This window comes from Canis lupus, chromosome 15 (assembly GCF_048164855.1).
Source record: "Canis lupus baileyi chromosome 15, mCanLup2.hap1, whole genome shotgun sequence".
NCBI lineage: Eukaryota > Metazoa > Chordata > Mammalia > Carnivora > Canidae > Canis > Canis lupus.
In genome coordinates this window covers 39,100,726-39,122,704 of record NC_132852.1, presented here as the reverse complement: position 1 = coordinate 39,122,704, position 21,979 = coordinate 39,100,726, and the positions used below count along the sequence as shown (strand labels likewise).

General features: G+C 39.2%; 1 protein-coding gene across 2 annotated transcripts in view; it reads right to left on the bottom strand.

Moving 5' to 3' along the window:
• The window catches only part of HGSNAT (heparan-alpha-glucosaminide N-acetyltransferase), a 42,893-nt gene that overhangs the window by 15,391 nt on the left and 5,523 nt on the right, over positions 1-21,979 (bottom strand). The window contains exons 2-5 of one of the 2 annotated variants that reach the window (XM_072776715.1): positions 12,820-12,935; positions 4,895-5,031; positions 4,253-4,374; positions 1,899-1,968 (exon numbers count right to left, since the gene is read on the bottom strand). In XM_072776715.1, coding sequence (XP_072632816.1) covers positions 1,899-1,968; positions 4,253-4,374; positions 4,895-5,031; positions 12,820-12,935 — 445 coding nt within the window. The remainder of the gene's footprint in view (positions 1-1,898; positions 1,969-4,252; positions 4,375-4,894; positions 5,032-12,819; positions 12,936-21,979) is intronic. The other variant, XM_072776716.1, reaches the window with a different exon arrangement.

The following is a 21,979-nucleotide window of genomic DNA, read 5'->3' as shown; positions in this document are numbered from 1 at the left end:
AGTGTAGTGGGTCTTAGTTCATCCAACACTTGCACTCACTACCCCTTGCCTGTGTTAGACTATTTTAAAGAATCCCAGACATGGTATCATTTAATCCATCAACACTGTAGTGTGTAGCTCTAAAAGATAAAAGATCTCCTTTTTTAAAAAATCCTATTTCTACTTTATTCAGCACTGGTAACATGACCGTTATATAAAAAATATTAAAATCAAGATCTAAGGCAGGGCAAAAGGAGAAGGTAAGATACTTAAAAATGAGAGTTTTTAAAATGAATTTTAATTTAAATTTTAAAAAGAATTTTAATTTTCTTGTATATGCTTGTCCTCCTGGCAAAAAGAGAGAGATCCTGTATTCTTACTCCTGCCTCAGGTTCTTTCCTGGTTCTGACATACATGAACATCCCTGGACATTGGGGCACACTGGAGAGTGATGGGGCGAGGGACAAGGGACCAGCATCCTGCCTCCACGGCTACAGAGGCAGAACCACACGTTATGAAGAGCTTCAGTTCCCCAGTGGATAAGGTGGGGCTTCCTCCCTTTGCAAGAGCTGGAGATCAGCTATGAATTACTTTAAGAAGTGATGCCACAGATCCATTCACAGTCAAAGGACCAGGTGAAAATACTGTAATAAACTGGAGAAGTATTTGCATCTTATCAAAAGATTACAAGGTAATATCTTAATTCAAACAAACTCTTCTAAAAAAAAAATAGTGAAAGAGATTATAGGGGAAAGGAGAGAAAATGAGTGGGAAATATCAGAGAGGGTGACAGAACATGAGACTCCAAACTCTGGGAAGTGAACAAGGGGTGGTGGAAAGGGAGGTGGGCGGGGGGTTGGGGTGACTGGGTGACGAGCACTGAGGGGGGCACTTGACGGGATGAGCACTGGGTGTTGGCAAATTGAACTCCAATAATAAATACACAAACAAAAAAAATCAAACAAACTCTTCTGCTGAAATTATACTCTGCCCCTAAAAGACAGTTGGGTTAAAAATCTGCTTCTGAACAAGAAATAATCCTTTTTATCCTTACAGACCTTTGTATTTTTAAGATGCACAGAGGGAGGGAGTCAGAGTGCAAGAACTCCCCACAGTTGCTAGGTTTCCTCAAGGGGGCAGACTTAAAAACTAGGTTTTACTCCTTCCAGTTTGGATGTGGCTCACTCACAAAATCTTGTGATCCTTCCCAACCCTAACAGGCCAAGCATGTGAAAATCCATCAGTTTTACTTTTTTAAAAACATGAAAGAACTTTCCTTTGAAAGGTGATCTGCCAGGCCTGGATCTTTGTGACTTTTTTTTTTTTCTTTCCAATCTACTCATTCAATCTCACCAGACTTGCTGTTACCCAGGCAGACAGAGGAGAAGGAATCCCCTCGCCAAGCTGCCAGTCCCAACCAGGAACAAGCAAGTCCACACTGAGGTCCAGAAGTCTGACACCCCATCCTCTGTCCCTGCCGCCGGTGGGCCGCCTGGCAGGACCTGGAAAGCTGGACTGTATGGGTGGCCTCAGGGCTCAGAGCCAGACAGGAGGGAGAGGAGTACAGTGCAGCAGCTGCCTCCTGAGATCAGCCCAGGCCACTCCTGCTCACCACAAAAGCAGGCTGTGAGATCCTTTCAGGAAATAATGACATCTCAAGCATCTTCTTCTCTGTTTTCAGCGGTTTGGGAGGATTGAAGGCAAAGATCACCTGAACTAGGTTATCATTTCCCTGAAATCAGGGACCATTTCTTATTCTATATGGATCCCTAATTCTGCAAGCTGGACTGGGCATGGTGGATGCAGTAAGTATTCATTTAATCAAAGAATAACAGTCATTGAAAGGGTCAAACTAGCCTTCCTGAATATATTTTTTCTATATTCTACTTCACCTCAATCGTGTCCTAACATCTGCTTACCTCAACAAGAACCTTAGAAGGGATACTGCAATGATGAGCGCCACACCAACAAGGAACGCAATACACACAGCTATAAAAATCAAAGAAAACACTGTATCACCAAAATGTCATAAGCAGCACAGCTGTCATGTCACTACATGTAATCTGTAAATGAAAAATGCAAACAAAACAAGTGAGGGAAAAGCCTATATCCGTCTGCTAACTTCCATATAAACAACTGAGAACACTCACCATTGGGGAGTGCTAATTTTCATTATGAAAAATACCAAACATACACAAAAGAACAGAGATTTGCATAATGAACCACTTATAGTCATCACCCAGATTCTAGAATTATCAAGATAGTGTCACCCTTGCTTCACCTATTGCTACTCTGCCTCTGCTTTTTTGCCTGAAGCATTTTTAAGCAAATCCCAGACATCATGTCATTTCCTCTGTCCACCTTCATTATGTATCTCTAAAGCACAGGCCTCACAAAAGATGTGTTGACATCGTGTAATCCCTGATGTGGCCCACTGAGAAGGCTTCTATGTCATCTACCAAAAATGCATGCCCTCTACCTAGCCATGAGAAAACAGACAGCAAGTGCAAATAATAAAGTAACTGGCCAGTTCTCTTCAAAAGTATCAAGGTCATGAAAGACAAAGAAAGGCTGCAGAAACCTGACAGCTAAATGGGCTATGGGATCTCTGGAACTGCATCCTGGACCAAAGAACAGGCCTTAGAAGGGACAATAGGAGAAATCCGGAAAGCCTAAACATCAGTTAACAGCACCGTACTAACGTTAACATCCTGGTTTTGGTCATCATATAGGAGTAGCTATACTATGATTATATAGTTTAAGGGTTTAGGGGAAGCTGGCAGAAGGGTATATGGAAACTTTTTCTTGCAACGTTTCTTGTAAGTTTAAAATCATTTCAAAATTTTCTTGTAAGTCTAAACTTATTTCAAAATTATCCAAAATTATTTCAAAATTAAAAGTTTCTTAAAAATGTAAATAATCACAATGTCATTAACAATCCCCTGGCTAACAGTGAGTCCATATTCCAATTTTTCTAGTTATCTCAGAAATGTTTTTTGTAGTTAGCTTGTTCAGATCAGGATAAAAACAAGGTTCACATTTTGTATTTGTTCGTCATGTCTCTTTAGGCAATTCTGATGTAAGCAGCCATTGACTTGTTTAAAACAAGTTGTCTATTAGGACACCTCCTGTTCTAGAGCAGTAACTGTGCTTCCTCATGTTGGCACCTAACTCATCCTATCCTCCAAATGTTCGGCACATGGGCAATTAACTATAGAGATTTCACTAAAAAAGGTTAGCTTTTTTTGGCAAGAATGCTTCACAGCCGGTGCTGTGTCCTCTCCCAGCGTTGACCAAGAGCACCTGCTGGCGACTGGCCCCGCGCCCAACGCCCGTGTCCTGCGGGGGACAGCCTGCCCCTCCCCGGCCACCCACTCTGACTCCTGCCTATCCCCACTCCTTCCCTGGGGGCTACGAACTATTCTGCCACACGTACCAGCCAGGATTAGCCTTAAAGAATTCACTCTCATCATCTCAGACTACTGAGGCAAGAAAACAGGAAAGGCAAGAAAAATGCTTAGATCCTTCTTTTCAATTGACAATTCTAAGTCACTCCAGTTAACATCAGGTGTCCTTGTTACCTCCAAAGGCAGCCAAAGTACTATTTTTGCTTAGGGAAGGGGCTCTGTTCCTTTTAGTTTCATAAGGATCTCATTGATTTTTGTATATTCAGTGTATTTCCATCAATTATGTTCATTATTCTTTTCAATACTTAAACTGGCCCATGTTGGCCCTTTCATGTTGGCTCTTCCATTCTTCTGACATGAACCTATGGTCTTCAAAAACTTCACTGTGAACAGGACTTAGTAATGCCACAGGGATATATTATATTATCTAATGGGGGCTCGGACTGACAAATTTTCTTCAGTGGAGTTATGAGAGAATGCACAGTCCCTCCTTAATCTAAGAATTTCAGGACTGTCCATGTAAGACACATACAGGGAATACTGTGCCCATATCCCTAAATCAAGGAAAGACACTTGACAGTCATTTGCCCTATTTCTAGTTTCTTGCTATTGCATTAACTTTTTTTGGCTTATTTATGCTTCATAATTAAACAACATCTATGAGGATATGTTGATCATATAATTTTCTTATGTATCACATAATTTTCTTATTTACACACCAATGACACAATCAATATATATACCATAACTAAATTAGATAACCAGTAATCCAGGTTTTAAAGTACACAAAGTGTTGCAAATGGTACTTAAAAACTAAAATCCTTAAAACACACATTTTTAAAAAGCAACAAAGAGCACATACGTACGAAGGTTACTATCAATTGGATTCTTGTTGACAACTATGTCACAAGCAATTTCATTGACTCCATTATGGACATGCTTTACTAAGAGTGAATAGTTTCCAAATTCTCCAAATTTGTATTCCAGCCTACAAAGATGTGGTAAAATAAAGAAAAATGGTTAGATTAGGAAATGAGTTAGATTATTGCAATGTCATCAAGGCAGAGTGACAGGCATTCCTGAGTACAGATCAGGAAAGACAAAAGAAAATTTTTGAAGGAATGAAAAACTAAAACCCATGCAGTGAAAAAAAATAGACAGGAAATGCAGGTGTCAGGGGCGCCTGGGTGGTTGTCTGTTAAGTGTCTGCCTTCAGCTGGGTCATGATCTCAGGGTCCTGGGATGGAGCTCCACATTGGGACTCCCTGTTCAGCGGGGAGTCTGCTTCTCCCTCTCCCTCTGCCCCTCCTGCTCATATGTTCTCTCTCCCTCTCTCAAAAATAAATAAATAAATAAATAAATCTTAAAAGAGAGAGAGAAAGAGAAAAAGAAAGAGAGAGAAAGGAGGGAGAGACACCCTCTCAAATGAATAAAATCTTAAAAAAAAAAAAGAAAAGAAAAGAAAAAAAACCTGGGTGTCAGTAGGTCACATCAAAGCAGGTACAAACCTACAAATTTCTTTCTCTTCCAAGGTGTCATTGAGTTGCAGGAGAGATCCATGCTGGGTGCTCAACGCCACTGCGGCAATGCTAGGCTTCCCGGGTTTCCCACTCCAGGAAACATTTACCAGAATCTGAAACAAGCACTGTAGAACAGAAACACAAGCAACTCTTAGAGGCATTTGAAAGGCCACTGGTTCTTGGTGCACATGAATATCCACCTGAAATCCTGAGATGACTTTTCCTTTATACTTATAAAAAAACTTAAATTCCAAAAACTTAGATAAAATTTGTCCATATAACTATGTGTGCCCATGGAACTGTACAATCTTTATTCATAGGTAAAATTTTCACATAATTAACAAATACAGCATATATTATTTTGCATTTCGTTGTTTACATATCACATACAAGTAAATTTCCATGATGCCCCACAATCTGCATATTTAAATTTTTTAATGGTTGCATTATAGTTCATTAAATACTAAAGTTGTTAGTATTTAGGCTGCTTTCAAAGCTTTTATCTTTTTGTGTATAATTTATGTAAGTTATGTTTTTAAAGATATAGTATATATAATTTATATTAATTTACATAAATTATCTGGTTTTCAAAGATCTACACATGACATTCTTATTCCTTTAAATTCTTCCCTAAAATAAATTTCCAAAAATGAGGTTACTGGATAAAAAATTACCATTTTCAGGGTGCCTGGGGAGCACAGTCAGTGAAGCATCTGACTCTTGGTTTTGGGTCAGGTCATGATCTCAGGGTGGTGGGATGGAGCCCTGTTGGGGCTCTCTCTCCCTCTGTCTCTTCCCTCACCAAATAAATAAATAAATCTTTTATAAAAAATCATTTTAATGGTCCTTGTTATATGTCCAAACAGTATTCAAATAAGAAAAATTACAGTATACTTATTTCTCCTTTGCCTTACTAGGATTTAGAAATCATTCTTCTTTTTGTTCATGTGCTAAATATTTATGATATCACAGCTTTAAGAGTAATCTTAAGAGTAATTATTTTAAATTATCAGATTAAACAATATTCTTTTGTTTATATTTCTTTTTTTTTTTATATTTCTTATGCTATGAACCATCTCTTAAAATCTCCTTGAACATCATCTTAGAACTACATCTTCACATACCGCAATATTAAACTTTTAACTAACTCAAATATCTCCCCATTCTAGTGCTTTCCTTTTCATCGTGTTATATTCTCTAATTTTTAATTACAAGTTTTTAATGCCTTGTACAGTCATACTAATCTGGGTTGCCATTTCTTCTATTTATTAGTTTAAAAATATATTATCTTTTTTAGTATTTTTTTTACATTTGTGGAGAGGTTACTTTAACTTGAATCTGCCTGGAGTCTTTGACAGATGATATATAATAAGTCCAGATACCTTCCCCATGGTTTCAGTTGTAATATGTTATGTTAAATTCTCATGTAAATTAGATTCTCCTTCTTATATTTACTTGGTCCACGAGCCTTACTTCCTCTTTTCAGCTACACAAGTGGCTGTGACGTGCTAATACATCTTATCTGGTACAGCACGTCTCCATTTTACCTGTTCTCTTGGGCCATCCTTTGATCCTCTTGTTCATTTCATTTTTCCTATTAATGTGGGAATGACTTACATAGATTCTATAAAGGAGCCATGATATATTAACAAGTAACTGTGTTAAAAGTATGTGTTAATTTAAGAAATACCGCCATTTTTTCTATGTTTAGTCTTCATATCGGAATGTATTGGCTATCTCTCCATTTAACCTGTATTTTCACCCTAAAATTTCATCATCGTCTTTATGTATGAACTCTATTGATTCCTCAAGGATAAAAACATAAGTCATCATAAATAAATCTTTCAATATGCTAACTTACTCTACTTGATAGAATTTAAGATTGTTGCACCTACATTGATTAAAAAAGTATGACCTGAATGTCTTTTCTTGTCTTTGCCAGATTTTAAGATTAACACCCTATCTATACTGCAGAATAAATCAGATATCAAGCCATCAGTTTTGTGGGAGGGAAGCTTATATATAGGTTACTTTATATAAACAGATAATTCTTTATTATTTGAAAATGTAGAAAAAATTATATATTTCTAGGAGGAGAAACTCACTGTAACTTTCTGGATTTCTTAATTGTTGATCTATTTATGTTCTCAATTTCTTTAATCAATCTTCATATCATATTTTTAAAGAAAATCAATTTTTCTTTTTTTTTAAGTTTTTTTTTAAAGATTTTATTTATTTATGCATGAGAGATATATACAGATACAGAAAGAGGCAGAGACACAGGCAGAGGGAGAAGCAGGCTCCACACAGGGAGCCCAATGTGGGACTCGATCCTGAGTCTCCAGGATCACACCCTGGGCTGCAGGCAGCACTAAACCGCTGCACCACCGGGGCTGCACTTTGTTTAGGATTTTATTTCCTTATTTGACACAGAGAGAGAGCACAAGCGGGGGAGCTACAGGCAGAGAGAAAGGGAGATGCAAGCACCCCACTGAGCAGGGAGCCTGATGTGGGGGCTCAATCCCAGGACCCATGATCATGACCCGACAAGAAGGCAGATGTTCAACCAACTGAACCATCCAGGCACCCTAGAAATCAAGTTTTGAATTTCAAATTTATCAGCTTATAAACTGTTCATTTGACCATAATTATTTTAATTACAGTGGGTTATGCATATCTTAATTTCTAATTTTATTAAATTTTATTAATCAATTTATCAATCGTGCAACTTTTATTATTATTTTTTTTAATCATCTCTTGAGGGCCTGGGTAGCACAGTGTCTGCCCTCAGCCCAGGGTGTGATCCTGAAGTTCCAGGATTGAGTCCCACATCCAGCTCCCTGAATGGAGCCTGCTTCTCCTTCTGCCTGTGTCTCTGCTTCTCTCTCTGTGTCTCTCATGAATAAATAAATAAAATATTAAAAAAAAATCTCTTGGGGTGCCTGGGTGGCTCAGTCAGTTAAGCATTCAACTCTTTTTGATTTCTGCTCAGGTCATGATCTTAGGGTTGTGAGACAGCCCTGAACTGGACTCTGTGTTGGGTGTGGAGCCTGCTGAAGATTCTCTCTCTCCCTCTGCCCCTCTGCTGCTTCTCCACTCGCACTCTCTCCCTCTCTTAAAAAAAAAAAAATCATCTCTCAGGGCACGTGGGCGGCTCAGTCAGTTAAGTATTTAACTCAATCTCAGCTCAGGTCTTAATCTCAGGGTCATGAGTTCAAGCCCTTGTACTGGGCTCGACACTAGGCATGGAGCCCACTTCGGAAAAGAAAACCAAACAAAATCATTCTTGACTCATTTTAATTTTTCTCTCATTTTTAGTCAGTAAGTGACAGTGGCAGGATTCAAACCAGGCACTCAGGCAGCAGAATCCATGCTCTAAACTACTCCACTCTACCACTTTGTGGTCTGATTCAGAAGTTCACCAGTTTAATTCTTAAACTCTAAGAGCTTGACCTATCACAGTCTGATAACAGTGAATGCTTAATTCTCACCACAGTTCTATTCTATAATTTGTACCATTTTTTTAAAAAAGATTTATTTTAAAGATTTATTTATTTATTTTAGGCACAGAGAGAGAGAGAGAGCGCATGCACAGGGAGGGACAGAAGGAGAGGAGTGAGACAATCTACAAACAGACTCCCCAGCCGAGCAGGGAGCCCGATGTGAGGCTCAATCTCAGAACCCTGAGATCATGACCTGAGCCAAAATCAAGAGCTGGCCACTTAACTGAGCCACCCAGTCACCCTTTATTAATTTATTTGAGAGAGCATAAGTGGGAAGGGCAAAGGAAAAGGGAGAGAGACTCTTATAACCAACTCATCAGCTAAGCAGCGAGCCCCATGCAGGTCATGATCTCAGACCCTCAGATCCGGACGTGAGTCCAAACCCAGAGTCAGATGCTCAAAGGGCTGCACCACGCAGGCACCCCCTACTGTTATTTTCCATGTGTTGTAGGGGGCCCATCTAAATTCCGAGGCTTTTTATGTGGTGTGCTTCTATTTTAGTATTAACATTTCTTTTATCATTCATGCAAATGCTAAAGCCTGACTGACCCCCTTTATTTGCACATCTACCTCATGAAAGTACAGTGCAAATGTCTTTTTGTTTTTGATGTATTCTTTTTAAACACAACACTCTTATATTTTAGTCTTTGTTATTAGTCAATGTATTTATGTATAACTTCCCTTTTTCCAAAAGAACTTCGAAATTATTCACAATATTTTAATATAAATGAGTTATTTTTATACAAGTTAATCCATTTGTATTTGTTGCCATTAGTCTAGACTTGCTCACCCTGAATTCTTTCCTCTACTTTTACTGTCTTTTGTCATTTCTATTTTCCATATTGTATACTCTTTTTTAATATTTTAAGGATACAGTAACATTAACTATTATATTTATTATACTCAGAACATGTCTACTTAAAAAAAAGAAACGGCCTTGTTTATTCTAATTTATGTCTGAAAATAATAATCAAAAGTAACAGATCATCATTTAGATATCATCAATGCAATTAAAGCCCAGGATTTCTGTCTCCCATTCACTGCTTCTCCAACCTTCTCACCGCCTCCAGGTTCCCCTGAGGAATATTGTTTAGGATACTAAAAAGGCATTTCTTTTTCTTTTCTTTTTTTCTCATTTACATCTTACTTTTATTTAGTCAGTTATACTAATAACTCATAGTTAACATTACAACACTAACCTTCCTCCAGTTTTTGTTCTCTTTTCAAAAGCACCTGCTGACACATTATAGGTATCTTTAGTTGTCCTTGAGCTATGAAATGTACACATTTATTCAATGTTTATTTGTTTTTCAATGTGTATGTCTCTTAAGTGCTTTTACTTTAAGGGAAGAGAGGCAAAGAGGAAAAGAAAGTCTCAACCAGATAACTGATTTCCTTCACCTGTAAATCCATCATTCCCAGGTATTTATTATCTAGTTTACAAATATAAATTATTATAATTTGCATTCCCTTGAATGTCTATCTCTATATTTGCTTAAAGGTTTTAAAAATATCAATAATGTTCAGAATTTTTTTAAAAAGATTTTATTTATTTATTCTTGAGAGACACAGAGAGAGAGACAGAGACATTGGCAGAGGGAGAAGCAGGCTCCATGCAGGAAGCCCGATGTGGGACTTGATCCTGGAATCCAGGGATCATGCCCTGAGCCAAAGGCAGATGCTCAACTGATAAGCCACCCAGGCGTCCCAATGTTCAGAATTTTTAAAAGGTTATGTCTTGATAGCATTTTCTGGTTGTTAAATCTTTACAGGCTCCAAGTGTCTTTCCAATTTTCAGCTAAGGTCTTTTCTGCAATTATGGGACATCTCCTACAACTATGTTTAAGTGCAAACATTTTCCTAAAACATAATTATCTCCATGCCCTTTTACTTTTTTGTAAAGATTTAATTTGAGAGAGAGTACATGCATGCAGTAGGGAAGGGTAGAGGGAAAGAATTTCAAGCAGATGCCTCAAGTACGTGGGAAGCCCAACGTGGGGCTCAATTTCATGACCCTGAGATCATGACTTGAGTCAAAATCAAGAGTCCAACACTTACCCAACAGAGCCACCCAGGGACCCACATGCTCTTTTAAATAAATTAGCAATAGGGAATCCTGGGTGGCTCAGTGGTTGAGCTTCTGCCTTTGGCTCAGGTTGTGATCCCAGGGTCTTGGGATTGAGTCCTGCATCAAGCTCCCTGCAGGAAGACTGCTTCTCACTCTGCCTGTGTCTCTACCTCTCTCATGAATAAATAAGTAAAATCTTTTTTAAATTTTTAAAAATTAAAAAATGAATTAGCAATATTTTTCCTGTACTAGTCACATGTAGCTAATTCTTCTGTTTTTTCATTCTCTGATTTGTCACCAGCATCACTGTTTTGTACCAATGATTCTACTTTTTTTAATTCTGAAGATGCTTTACTTGCCTTCTGGCTAATAGCCTGGCAATGTACTTTTTTTTTCCCCTCAACTTGTTTTTCTATAAATTTTAGGCCATACTGTCATTTTAGAAGACATTTTGTTCATTCTCTGAATTACCTGTGGCTTTGAAATTCAGGTATTGTTGATTTTTTTTTTTCAGGTTTCTTTTAGGTCCTTCTCATAGGCTGGTAAATCTTGTCTTTGCTATTCTTCTTAACATTATAGATTTTCTTTGCTTCATGTTACTTTGTAGAGCTCTCAATAGGTTCAATCAAATAGAGGAGGGACCATGTATTGTCACCTCTTCGGTTGGTACCCATACTGGGGATTCTTTGTTTGCTTTTTAAAGCTATTTACAGTAAACAGGTCCCTATACAGAGAGTCCTTGACAGGGATTCAGCTTATGGTTTTTCAACATTATGACCCTATGAAAGTGATATGCATTTCAGATTAGACTGTAGGGAAGGAATATGCATTCAGTAGAAATATACTTAGAATTTTGAATTTCCATCTTTTCCTGAGCTGACATACACAGTAGGATCCTCTTTCGTGACAGTGGGCAGCAGCAGTAAGCCAAAGCTCCCAGTCAGTCATGCAATTCTGAGGGTTAATGACTGAGAGGCCATAGGCTAGTGTAGATGTTGAGCACATTTAAGGTAGGCTAGACTAAGCTATGATGCTCAGTAGGTTAGGTGTATTAAATGCATTTTCATCTCACAGTATTTTCAACTTACAGTGGGATACAACCCACTGGAGGAAAATCTATATATTAAAATTCCTCCCCTGGGGGCACCTAGGTGGCGCAGTCAGTTTGACGTCAGACTCTTGACTTAGGCTTGGGTCATAATCTCAGGGTTGTGAGGTCAAGCCCTGCCTCTGGCTCCTTAATCAGCTTAAGATTCTCTCTCTGCCCCTCTCCCCACTAACTAAAAAAAAATTAAAGGAATAAAAATTTTTAAATAAATAAAATAAAAAATTCCTCCTCTGAAAGCAGTACATTTAAATGCTCAATTTGGAAATAGAGAAAATTTTCTTTTACACAGAACAGTAGCCTTGTACTTAAAAAGCAACAAGGTCTAGGGGCACCTGGGTGGCTCAGTGATTGAGTGTCTGCCTTCGGCTCAGTTGTGATCCCGGGGTCCTAGGATCGAGTCCCACATCGGGCTCCCCACAGGGAGCCTGCTTCTTCCTCTGCCTGTGTCTTTGCCTCTCTCTGTGTGTCTCTCATGAATAAATAAATAAAATCTTAAAAACAAAAAAAGCAACAAGATCTAGGTGTTGCACCTTCAGATAAAACAAATCCTTTATCAGCAACAAGCAAAGGAAAAAAAAAAAGAAGGAGAGAGAGACAAACCAAGAAACAGACTCTTAACTATAGAGAACACGCTGCTGGTTATAAGAAGGGAGGTGGATGGGGGTGGAGGAAAAGGTGATAGGGATTAAGAGTACACTTAATGAGCCCTGAGTAACATATAGAATTGTTAAATCACCACACTGTACACCTGAAGCTAATAATAACACTGTATGCTAACTGTACTGGAATTAAAATTTAAAACTTAATAAATAAATCCTTTATTATCAGAAGGGCAGATCCCCAGAATACGTGCCATGCCTCAACCTGAGCCTCCCATTGTCCTCAGTACCTTTGCCCTTGGAGAACACCCAGGTGTCACTCGTTCCTTCTCTGGTCCAGCAATGGGATTACGCAGCAGGCAGAGAAGTAAAATAAAATGTGGTCTGTCGCTTTTGCTCATCAACAAGAAATAAGTTTTTAAAAGATGGGTAGAGGAAAAGATAAAGAGATTGATGTGGCTCACTGCTAGGCATGCTCCCTGATTATATGTCTTCTGATTCCTTCTACAGCCTATCTGATTCCTTACCTATAAAACTGAAGTGAACATGTGAAGGACTTCAGGTATGAGAGCATTAAGGACCATCTCACACAGCCCCAAAGCAAACAAAATTGTGAGCCTGAATGTAATACCTACATGATAACAACGTTCAGAATTCCAGTAGACAGTCATGTTTGTTCCGTGTAGTTCATTATGGATGAGCAGCAAAGCCTGGTCCATCTTCAGCTCTACATGCTTTTTTTTATCTAAGTCTGGTAAGAATTAGAAAAAGAAGTTAAGAAAACGGAAAAACAAAGCATCTGAAAGACATGTTAAAGACAAAGTGCACCTGTGTAAAGAGGGGTGCTTCTCGAATGCCTACACTCATGGGCTCTGAGATTTTTTTTTAAATTTATTTATTCATGAGAGATACAGAGAGAGAGAGATAGGCAGAGACACAGGCAGAGGGAGAAGCAGGCTCCATGCAGGGAGCCCAATGTGGGACTGGATCCCAGGACCCTGGGATCACACCCTGAGCTGAAGGCAGACGCTCTATCACTGAGCCACCCATGTGTCCCTGAGATTTCTCAAGCTTCACTTTGCACACTCACAGGTGCCCTTCTGTACGCATGTCTCTACTACAAACAAGGCTTCGGTTACCACCATTCACGTCCTGTGTATAAACAGACCATGCAGGACCTTCCATTCATCACGTGCTAAGGTGTGACGGGCATTGAATTTACTAGTGTCACATATCTTTTCACATATCATTTGACAATATGCTGATGTCATGAGCTGGTATTTTCTCCATTTTGCAGATGATGAAATTAAGGCTCACAAGGATTTGAATTGCACCTGACCAGAGTTCTTCTGCCAAATCCCTGTGTGAACCCCAGTCTGTGTGACACCAGAGCCTGAATTTTCCTGGACCGTGTTACTTCACTCTGAATGCAGCTCGGGAGATGTCAGGACGCCCAGTCAGCAGGGCGCTGTGGGGATCTGCACACCCTTTCCAATTGAGCAGCTCTGCCTTCCATCACTTTGGTTTGACTTCTGAGTCTCCTTCTGGTTTCCACAACAGATGTGAAGAAGAGAGGATGAGCCTCAGCAGTCCAAAGGGACAAAGAGCCGCTGCTCCACATTCCCTAGGCTTAGCGCTCACCACGTTACTAAGTGCTCTTAGGATGACCTAAAGACCATGACCACGACCATTCTAAATTTACACCTGCCGATTTGGTGGACAAAGAGACCTACTACTGGCTAAAGTGAAAGCAAAATGTTTCATTTAGACCAATCTCCCCATTTATACTATTATGAGAAATTAATTTGCCCTCTAGCCTCCAGGCCAAAAAAGAGAGCAAGCGAGCAAATATTTAATAAAACAATGAGAAAGGTAATGATCTAAACTTTTATTTTGCAATATGAAAGCTTGCTTCAGGGCTCCCTGGAAACCCGTGTGAACAGTCAGTTCATTAATTCAGGAAATTCTTCCCTGTAGGCAGTCTAAATCCCTCATTTTAAAGTTTATCTGAATTTACCCTTATAAGTAAGGTAAAGACAAAACCCTCACTGAGGAAATTCCAAGGGGTTAGTAAATCCTGTGCAAGAAATGGGGATGAAGACCAAATACCTATTTCTTAATATAATCACAGTTATCACAAGTCTTAACAGTGTGTACTTCATAGGACTGTTGGGAAGACTAGAGTTGATAATACACGTAATGGGTCTGGCACAGAATCTGAAACGAAGTTAACTATTGAGCTGGTGATGATTATAATGTCCAGGCCACATCAAACAAAAGCAGAGCTTCCTTAGGGTTAGGAATATATGGTTATGTATTTTTCACAGTTGTTTCCTCTGTTTTCATGTAACTTCATTTCCAATTTCTTCTCAGTTCCTCTTTCTTCCTATTATAAGAATGATGCTATAATACGTCTGAAAATGAACACGTTCTCCTTTTGACATGGTTCCTGCACTTCTAGGAGTGAAGTTTTATAGCTTTTTAAATAGCTTTTGATATGGATTACCAAATTCCTCTCCCATTTAGTTGGGCTGATTTATAATGACAACTGAGGTGACCGTGAGCTCCAGGGGATACAAAGCATACCCTTCACCACGCACAGGCCCCAGCAGCCCTGGGAAGTAGCTACTGGTGTCTCCAGTTTCTGGATGGGGGGTCGGAGGCCTGCTGCTCAAGTCACCCACCAGCCAGCAGGACATAAGCTGTGGCCAGCCTGACCAGCACCTGACCTCAGTCACCAGTCTCCTGAGGGCAAACACATCTGTTCCCTAGAAGCTGGGCCAGTGGTTTTTAGTCTTTTCATTCTTTTCCCCTGAGTTTTTAGCCTGATGTATAGAAAATAGCACTTCCTTATTATTTTATTTATTTATTTTTTTCACTTCCTTATTATTTTAGTTTTGAAACAATGATTGGCAAGTTTGAAAATATTTTCCAAATATTTACCATCAGTACTTTCCTTTCACATGAATTGTTGGAATGTTCATTTATTTAGCCAATGAACGCTTGCTAAAAAGGAGGCAGCAGCTCAGAATGGAGTCACTTATGTTAAACCCCACCCAGACTTAATACCTAGCCTCAGCGCAACTTCAGCTTCTGCCAGAAATGTGACCTCCAAGCAGGCAATGTGAAACTTCCCAGTGAGCATCAGGAGATAATCTGCTGATAGACCCCTTCTATTCCCCTTTGGAGGGTCACTTTGCCTAAAACAAAGCATTTTTTGTGAATATTTTTCCTTTCCTCTCCCTCTCTGCCTTTAAAACCCTTTCCTTTTTTTTTTGCAGCTCAATGAGGTTCCTTTCTACATTATTTGCTAGATGGGATGCTGCCCAATTCATTAATAAAGCCAACTTGATATTTACATTTACTCCATTGTCTTATTGTTATTTAGCAGATTTGGTGGCAGCGGTAGGACTGAAGGAGACTTCTGAGGGCTTCAGGGAAAATGAGGAACACAGGCATGGTAGCCCCAAACACATGGGAGTTCACCATCTTTCCCACCACATCCGAGCCGTAGGTGAGTTCTCTCTTGGTTCTGTGTTCTGCCCTCTGCATCAAGCTCTTGATTTAACTGGCTTTTTGAGTGGAAAACCACAGCCCTTAATCCTGCCCCAAGATCTGCGTGGGAACTGCTGGTAGCAATGCAAAGTTCCACAGCATGCGGAGCCCCTGTCTGCCATTCCATGTGTTGCAGCCCGCTGGCCCAACCCTCTCCCCAGGCCGAGGCTCCACAAGGATTGCTGGTGTGCACACAGGGCCTTCTACTGGCCATTCCACAGAAACTTCCAAACCCCAGATTTTGGTTCCATTCTCAGATTCCACAGGGGGAACTGTTGGCATTTCCATCCGCAGTTCTCAGTTTGTTTGGAACCCTTCTCCAGATTCCACGTGGGGAGCAGCTGCAGTTCCCCATTTGTTTGTAGTCAGTCCACAGTCTCTGTTCTTTGAGGTTTGCTGGATCAACACTTTCCCCTCTCCCCAGTTCTTTAGTCACTGCTGAAGTCCATAGCTCTAATTCCTCAGATACTAGTTTCTGTGAATGTGCACATGATGTGAAAGTTAACTGCTAGGGGATCCCTGGGTGGCTCAACGGTTAAGCACCTGCCTTCAGCCCAGGGCGTGATCCTGGAGTCCTGGGATCGAGTCCCACATCAGGATCCCTGCATGGAGCTTGCTTCTTCCTCTGCCTGTGTCTCTGCCTCTCTCTCTCTCTCTCTCTCTCTCTCTGACTCTCATGAATAAATAAATAAAATCTTAAAAAAAAAAAAGTTAACTGCTAATGGGAGTGGTGGGGGCCCAAAAAGCCACAAAAATTGGTAAGCATGAGTCAAGCATTAAGAGCTGTTACAGTGCTCACCACTTAGCCCTAAGACACCTGTGTTAAGATGGGGGAGGGGGAGCACAGAACCAGTTAGACTGTCACTAGGTCACCTGCCAACCTCAAGAAAAATTCTGTGCAGTGAGGCACACCATGAAACACCACACAACCCCAACCCCACAGCACATCTCTCCTGGGTGTTAATCTGGCTCTGAGGAACTCAGACTAAGCTACAAAATAAATAATAAATAATAGTAAAGATAGGATCCTTAATTCTAAAGAGTGAAGTGTGCCACCATCTGGCACATTTGCTTATTTTATGCCTAAGAACTGTGGTCTCAAAAGCTATAAATATCTACAGAACTGGCAAAATCTTACCAAAGACAAGCTAGAATTACAGTGGCCATTATAAGTAATGTTCCAATTAGATCAGCTCATTTAAGAAGCGCAGTTAAAAAGAAGGATTACCAAATTAAACAGAATGTGATATGTGATTTTAATTGGTGTGCATAAGCCTCCAAGAGGTTTCTAAACTACAAAATAGCTGCATTGAAATATCTATTATAAAAGACTAATGTAGGGGCCTGGGTGGCTCAGTGTCTTCAGCTCAGGTCATATAAACAAATAAAATCTTAAAAAAAAATAAATAAAAGACTAACATAAAATTAAAGACAGAACAAGTACCTAAGACCAAAGCCTAGGAGTGCCTGGGTGGCTCAGTCAGTTAAGCATCTGCCTTTGGCTCAGATCATGACCCCAGGGTCCTGGGATGGAGCTATTCGTGGGTGTGGAGGCTGCTTAAGATTCTTTCCCTCTCCCTCTTTTTTCTTACCCACACTCACTTGCTCACTCTCTCAAAAACAAACAAACAAACAAACAAAAACCCACAAAATAGAAAACCTTCCCAAATTCCAGTAAATTTCAGAGCTATGAACTCTACTTTAAACCCAGTTCACAGCCTACAGATGGGATCTTGAAAAAACTGAGAGAAGCTAAGTCCTTCTCTAAGCTGAATGTGGGACAGAGAAGCATTCCCACACAGGTGGATGGATAGGTCAGTCATTGCTCATCTAGGATATAACCCAAATCTTTGAGGAATTAAAAGCAACTGTCCTTATCTTAAAAATCTTTACAAAACTAGAAATGCATGTGGAGAGGCAATTCAAAGTTAACCTATCCCTTTCACCCATCTCTAAACCTCTCCTGTTTATCTCCAAAGGCTTGTAAAGTATTGTCCTTAGAAAAATCAAAGTCCTTTTCGAAGGAACTTACATTCTTTCCCTGTGACTTTGAGGTGAAAAAATAAAAGTACAAACCTCAGTGAGGTAATTCTTATGAGTAGAATGAAAGGAGTAAAAGTCTTCTGAAATTTAGATAAATGAAAATTCATGTGTCTTCTCCACAAATTTTAGTAGAAAAAATAGCCATCTGAGCCGGTAACCTTAACTTATTTCATCTGCCAGAAATAGTTAGAATCCAACTGTTATTTTGTAAACAATGAGTTCTGTATTATCATATCTATCTTACGGTTAAAATTTTAAAATAACAACTACCAGGTTTCTGCTTATTCGTTAACATCTATCTATGTGTGTATGTGTAGAAGGGTGGCATTTTCTACCTCTGGAAAATTGCTAAGCTGCTAAAAGTAACTTGTAAAGAAGTCTATTTAATTGGCTTATAAATTAGGCATTTCTAAATCTCAGAAATATAATACAAACTAACTCAAATGTTTTTCAGGTTCATATGACCTGGGAAGACATTCGATATTAAAGATAGTTTGTTGGTTGGTTTAATTAATATGTCTTTAAAGTTGTCACATTAAATATAATGCTCTTATCCTAGCTAGATTTACTAATCAAATAGGTTCATATTACTGGTTACTAAATATTACATGTTACTATTACTGGTTACTTATTTGTCAATAAGAGACAATGGCTGATTGTCTAATATCATATTTGAGTCATGATGTTTTTGTGGGTAATCTAACCAATAATTGTTAAGAACAAGTAAATTCAATAGATATAAGTGGGTAAAAAGTTTTTTATGTGAATTTTTTAAATAGTTTCCCTAAATCCTTTTGGTAACCTGAAACCTTAAAATTTTGCTAAATTAACTTGAATTCAATGAATATACAGATTATTTCCAAATAAGATAAAATGCTGGAACATTCATTGCTGAAAATAGGCTTAACCACTTTTTGCTTCCTTTTACAGAAGAGCTGAAGATATGAGTCTATTAGTAAACATGCATTGTGCCACCCTGAGAAATTTTCTATAAAAAAAGCATGTATTTCTAGAAGTCATAACTCTGTAAGTCTGCCTGAAAGAGGACCTCAGCTGCCTCCATTTTGACCTCAAACTTTCTTTTGGGTTCTTCTTTCCAGCTTGTCTCTTGGCTCAGGGGGGGAAGACCCTGAGGGCAAAGCATCCTCAGCAACGTCCCCCTCAAACAGTGAGGATGGCACAGCAAGACACCACCCCTGACTGACTCTAAGACAAGGGTCAACCTGACCTTCACTGCACAGCCCATGCACCCACTGACCTTTCCCCCATATTTTCCTTATATAAACCTGGAAGTATCTTGGGCACTTTGGAGACAGTCTTTGAGACACCAGCATCGGCCTCACTGACATAAATCCCTTTCTTGTTTCAACACCACTCATCTCTGCCTGCAGATTCTGTTGGCAGCGAGTGGCCAAGCCAGGTCTCTCTGGGATACCCCAGTTATACACCAACTCACAGCTGCTAATATGAAAGATGGTTCACAATTATTTACTTCTTAAAATTCCTAAGGGTTAAAAATTCTAATTAGTAGGCAGGATTAAAGCTACAAGATATAATAAGGGAAATATCGCCATATGCAAGAAAAGTAGGATGTGCGCTTGCAGGTAAAGAAGGTATGAGGAATGGAAATGTATCTTTAAGGGGAAAAAAAAAAAAGGAATTCTGTCCTAAAATCAGAGTGATTAGTTACAGAGGGAATACACAGGACAAATTCTGACAATAAAAAAGAAAGTTGTTGAAGATTTGTGGAAAAGGAATCTTTGAAAAGGAACTTTTAATGTATAGTCAGGGTGGCTAAGATTAAAATGAATCTGTTTTAAAAGGTTTTTTTTTTTTTTAAAGTAATCTCTATGTCCAACATAGGGCCCCAGCTCGTGACCCTGATATCAAGAGTCACATGCTCCACTAAGCCAGCCAGGGGCCCCTAAAAATGAGCTTAAATATCAAAAGTACACTGGTGCAAAATTAGAATTTGGTTTTTCTCTCCATTAAAAGGACAAAGTTCTTTCAGGTTATTGGTCTGCTCTTAATAGATTATAAACAAAAGTTTTTCTTCATCTTTCATGTAATCTGCCTAGAAAAACAAAAATTGTTTTATCTCTATCAGGTCTTTGATTAGTTAAAAAAAATTTGTCCTTTCAATATTAAAATAGCTATGGCTCTGTACAACTATTTGATTTTCTGTACCTGCCTATGAAGTTTTTGTTACCTGGTGAAATGGAGAAGTATTGTTTCATAATGACATATGATCCTATTTAAGTATCCAAACCTTTTGATATTTTAACAAACTTGCCCAAAATCAAATTCTAAATGAAGTCTTTCTGACCTTGAACTAACTTTGGGTTTTCCAGATAGTCCCTGGAACATCTCAAAGGATTTGTTCTCTTTATAAAATGGAAGATGTTATACTAAATAGGCTTATCTGGTATGTTAAATTACATGGGACTCTAGTCAAACAGATGATGCTAAGCCTTCTTAGATTATATTTGCATGGATGTGTGTTATTAATATAAGTGTTCCAGAAACTGTATGAAATTCCTGAAGATCGAATAGGTACTGACACTTTTAACAGCTGTAATTCTAGTTATTATCTTAAAATGAATGCGCTCACAAAAATAATCAAATTTCCTTGTCAATTCCATTGTAATGGCCTTTCATCACATCTTTAAGAATAGGCATTTTTTGTCATTTACAGAGAGTTATTTTATTCAGATGCTTTTATGAAAACTTCCCAAATGTGCTTCATCTTCAGAGAAATTCATGGAAAGGAATCTGACAAGTACTCTAGAATACAGGTTTCTGATAACTTTCAGATCATGCAACTGAACTGGGTAAAAATTTCCAGAACCATGGGGCACCTGGGTTGCTCAGTCAGTTGAGCGTCAGACTCTTGGTTTCAGCTCAGTTCAGGTCATGACTTCACGGATCATGGGACTAAGCAAGCCCCTTTTCTGGCTCTGCGCTAAGCAAGGAGTCTGCTTGAGAGTCCTTCCCTCTGCCCCTCGCCCAACTCACCTGTACATGAGTGCACTCTCACTCTCTCTCAAATATATAAAAAAATCTTTGGGATCCCTGGGTGGTGCAGCGGTTTGGCGCCTGCCTTTGGCCCAGGGCGCGATCCTGGAGACCCGGGATCAAATCCCACATCAGGCTCCCGGTGCATGGAGCCTGCTTCTCCCTCTGCCTGTGTCTCTGCCTCTCTCTCTCTGTGTGACTATCATAAATAAATAAAAATTAAAAAAATAAAAAATAAATAAATCTTTAAAAAAGGGGGGAAGGGCCTTGGGACACCCAGGTGGCTCAGCGGTTGGGCAGCTACCTTCGGCTCAGGTCATGATCCTGGGATCTAGGATCGAGTCCCACATTGGGCTCCTGCAAAGAGCCTGCTTTTCCCTCTGCCTGTGTCTTTGCCTCTGTTTCTCATGAATAAGTCAATAAATCTTTAAAAAATAAAAAAAGGGGGACCACCTGGGTGGCTGTTGGTTGAACATTCAACTCTTGGTTTTGGCTCAGGGTCTGAGGTCTGAGGGTTTTCAAGATCTCAGGGTCATGAGATCAAACCCTGCATCAGGCTCCATGCTCAGTGGGGAACCTATTTGGAATTCCCTCCCTCTCCCTCTGCCCCTCCCCCTACTCTTGCACACTCTCTCTAAAATAAATAAATAAATCTAAAAAAAGAATTTTCAGAACTAGAAAAACAATATTCAAGTAGGACATGAATAACATGGGACTAAATGAACCAAGGAGGATAATTATAATTTTTATGACTTCTGGTTTAAAATACCACTGGTTCTCTAACATTTTGCTTTTCCAGATTGTAAGAAACCTTTTCTGTTCTCTTAAGGTATCAACAAACTGATAAGATATACCTTTGTGAACAAAGATGAAATGTTAATTTTTCTCCCTACTTAATTCCTCCAGGATTGGAAAGCTCTTGGGTATTCTTTTCATGGCAATAGTTATTTGCAGAGATTCATTGAGTCTGATCCTTATAACCAGACACCATTGGAAACCTTGGCTGTACTCCTAAAGCTTTGACCAGCATGTCCTATTTGAGAGAAATATGCATAGACTCAGATATGATCAGCATTAAAGAACTAAGATTGATGGGAAATGTTGGGATCCAGGACTAAACAGTCAAGAAAGAATTCTCGAGACATCTTCATGCAAAAAGAGTGGTTTTTATTAAAGCATGGG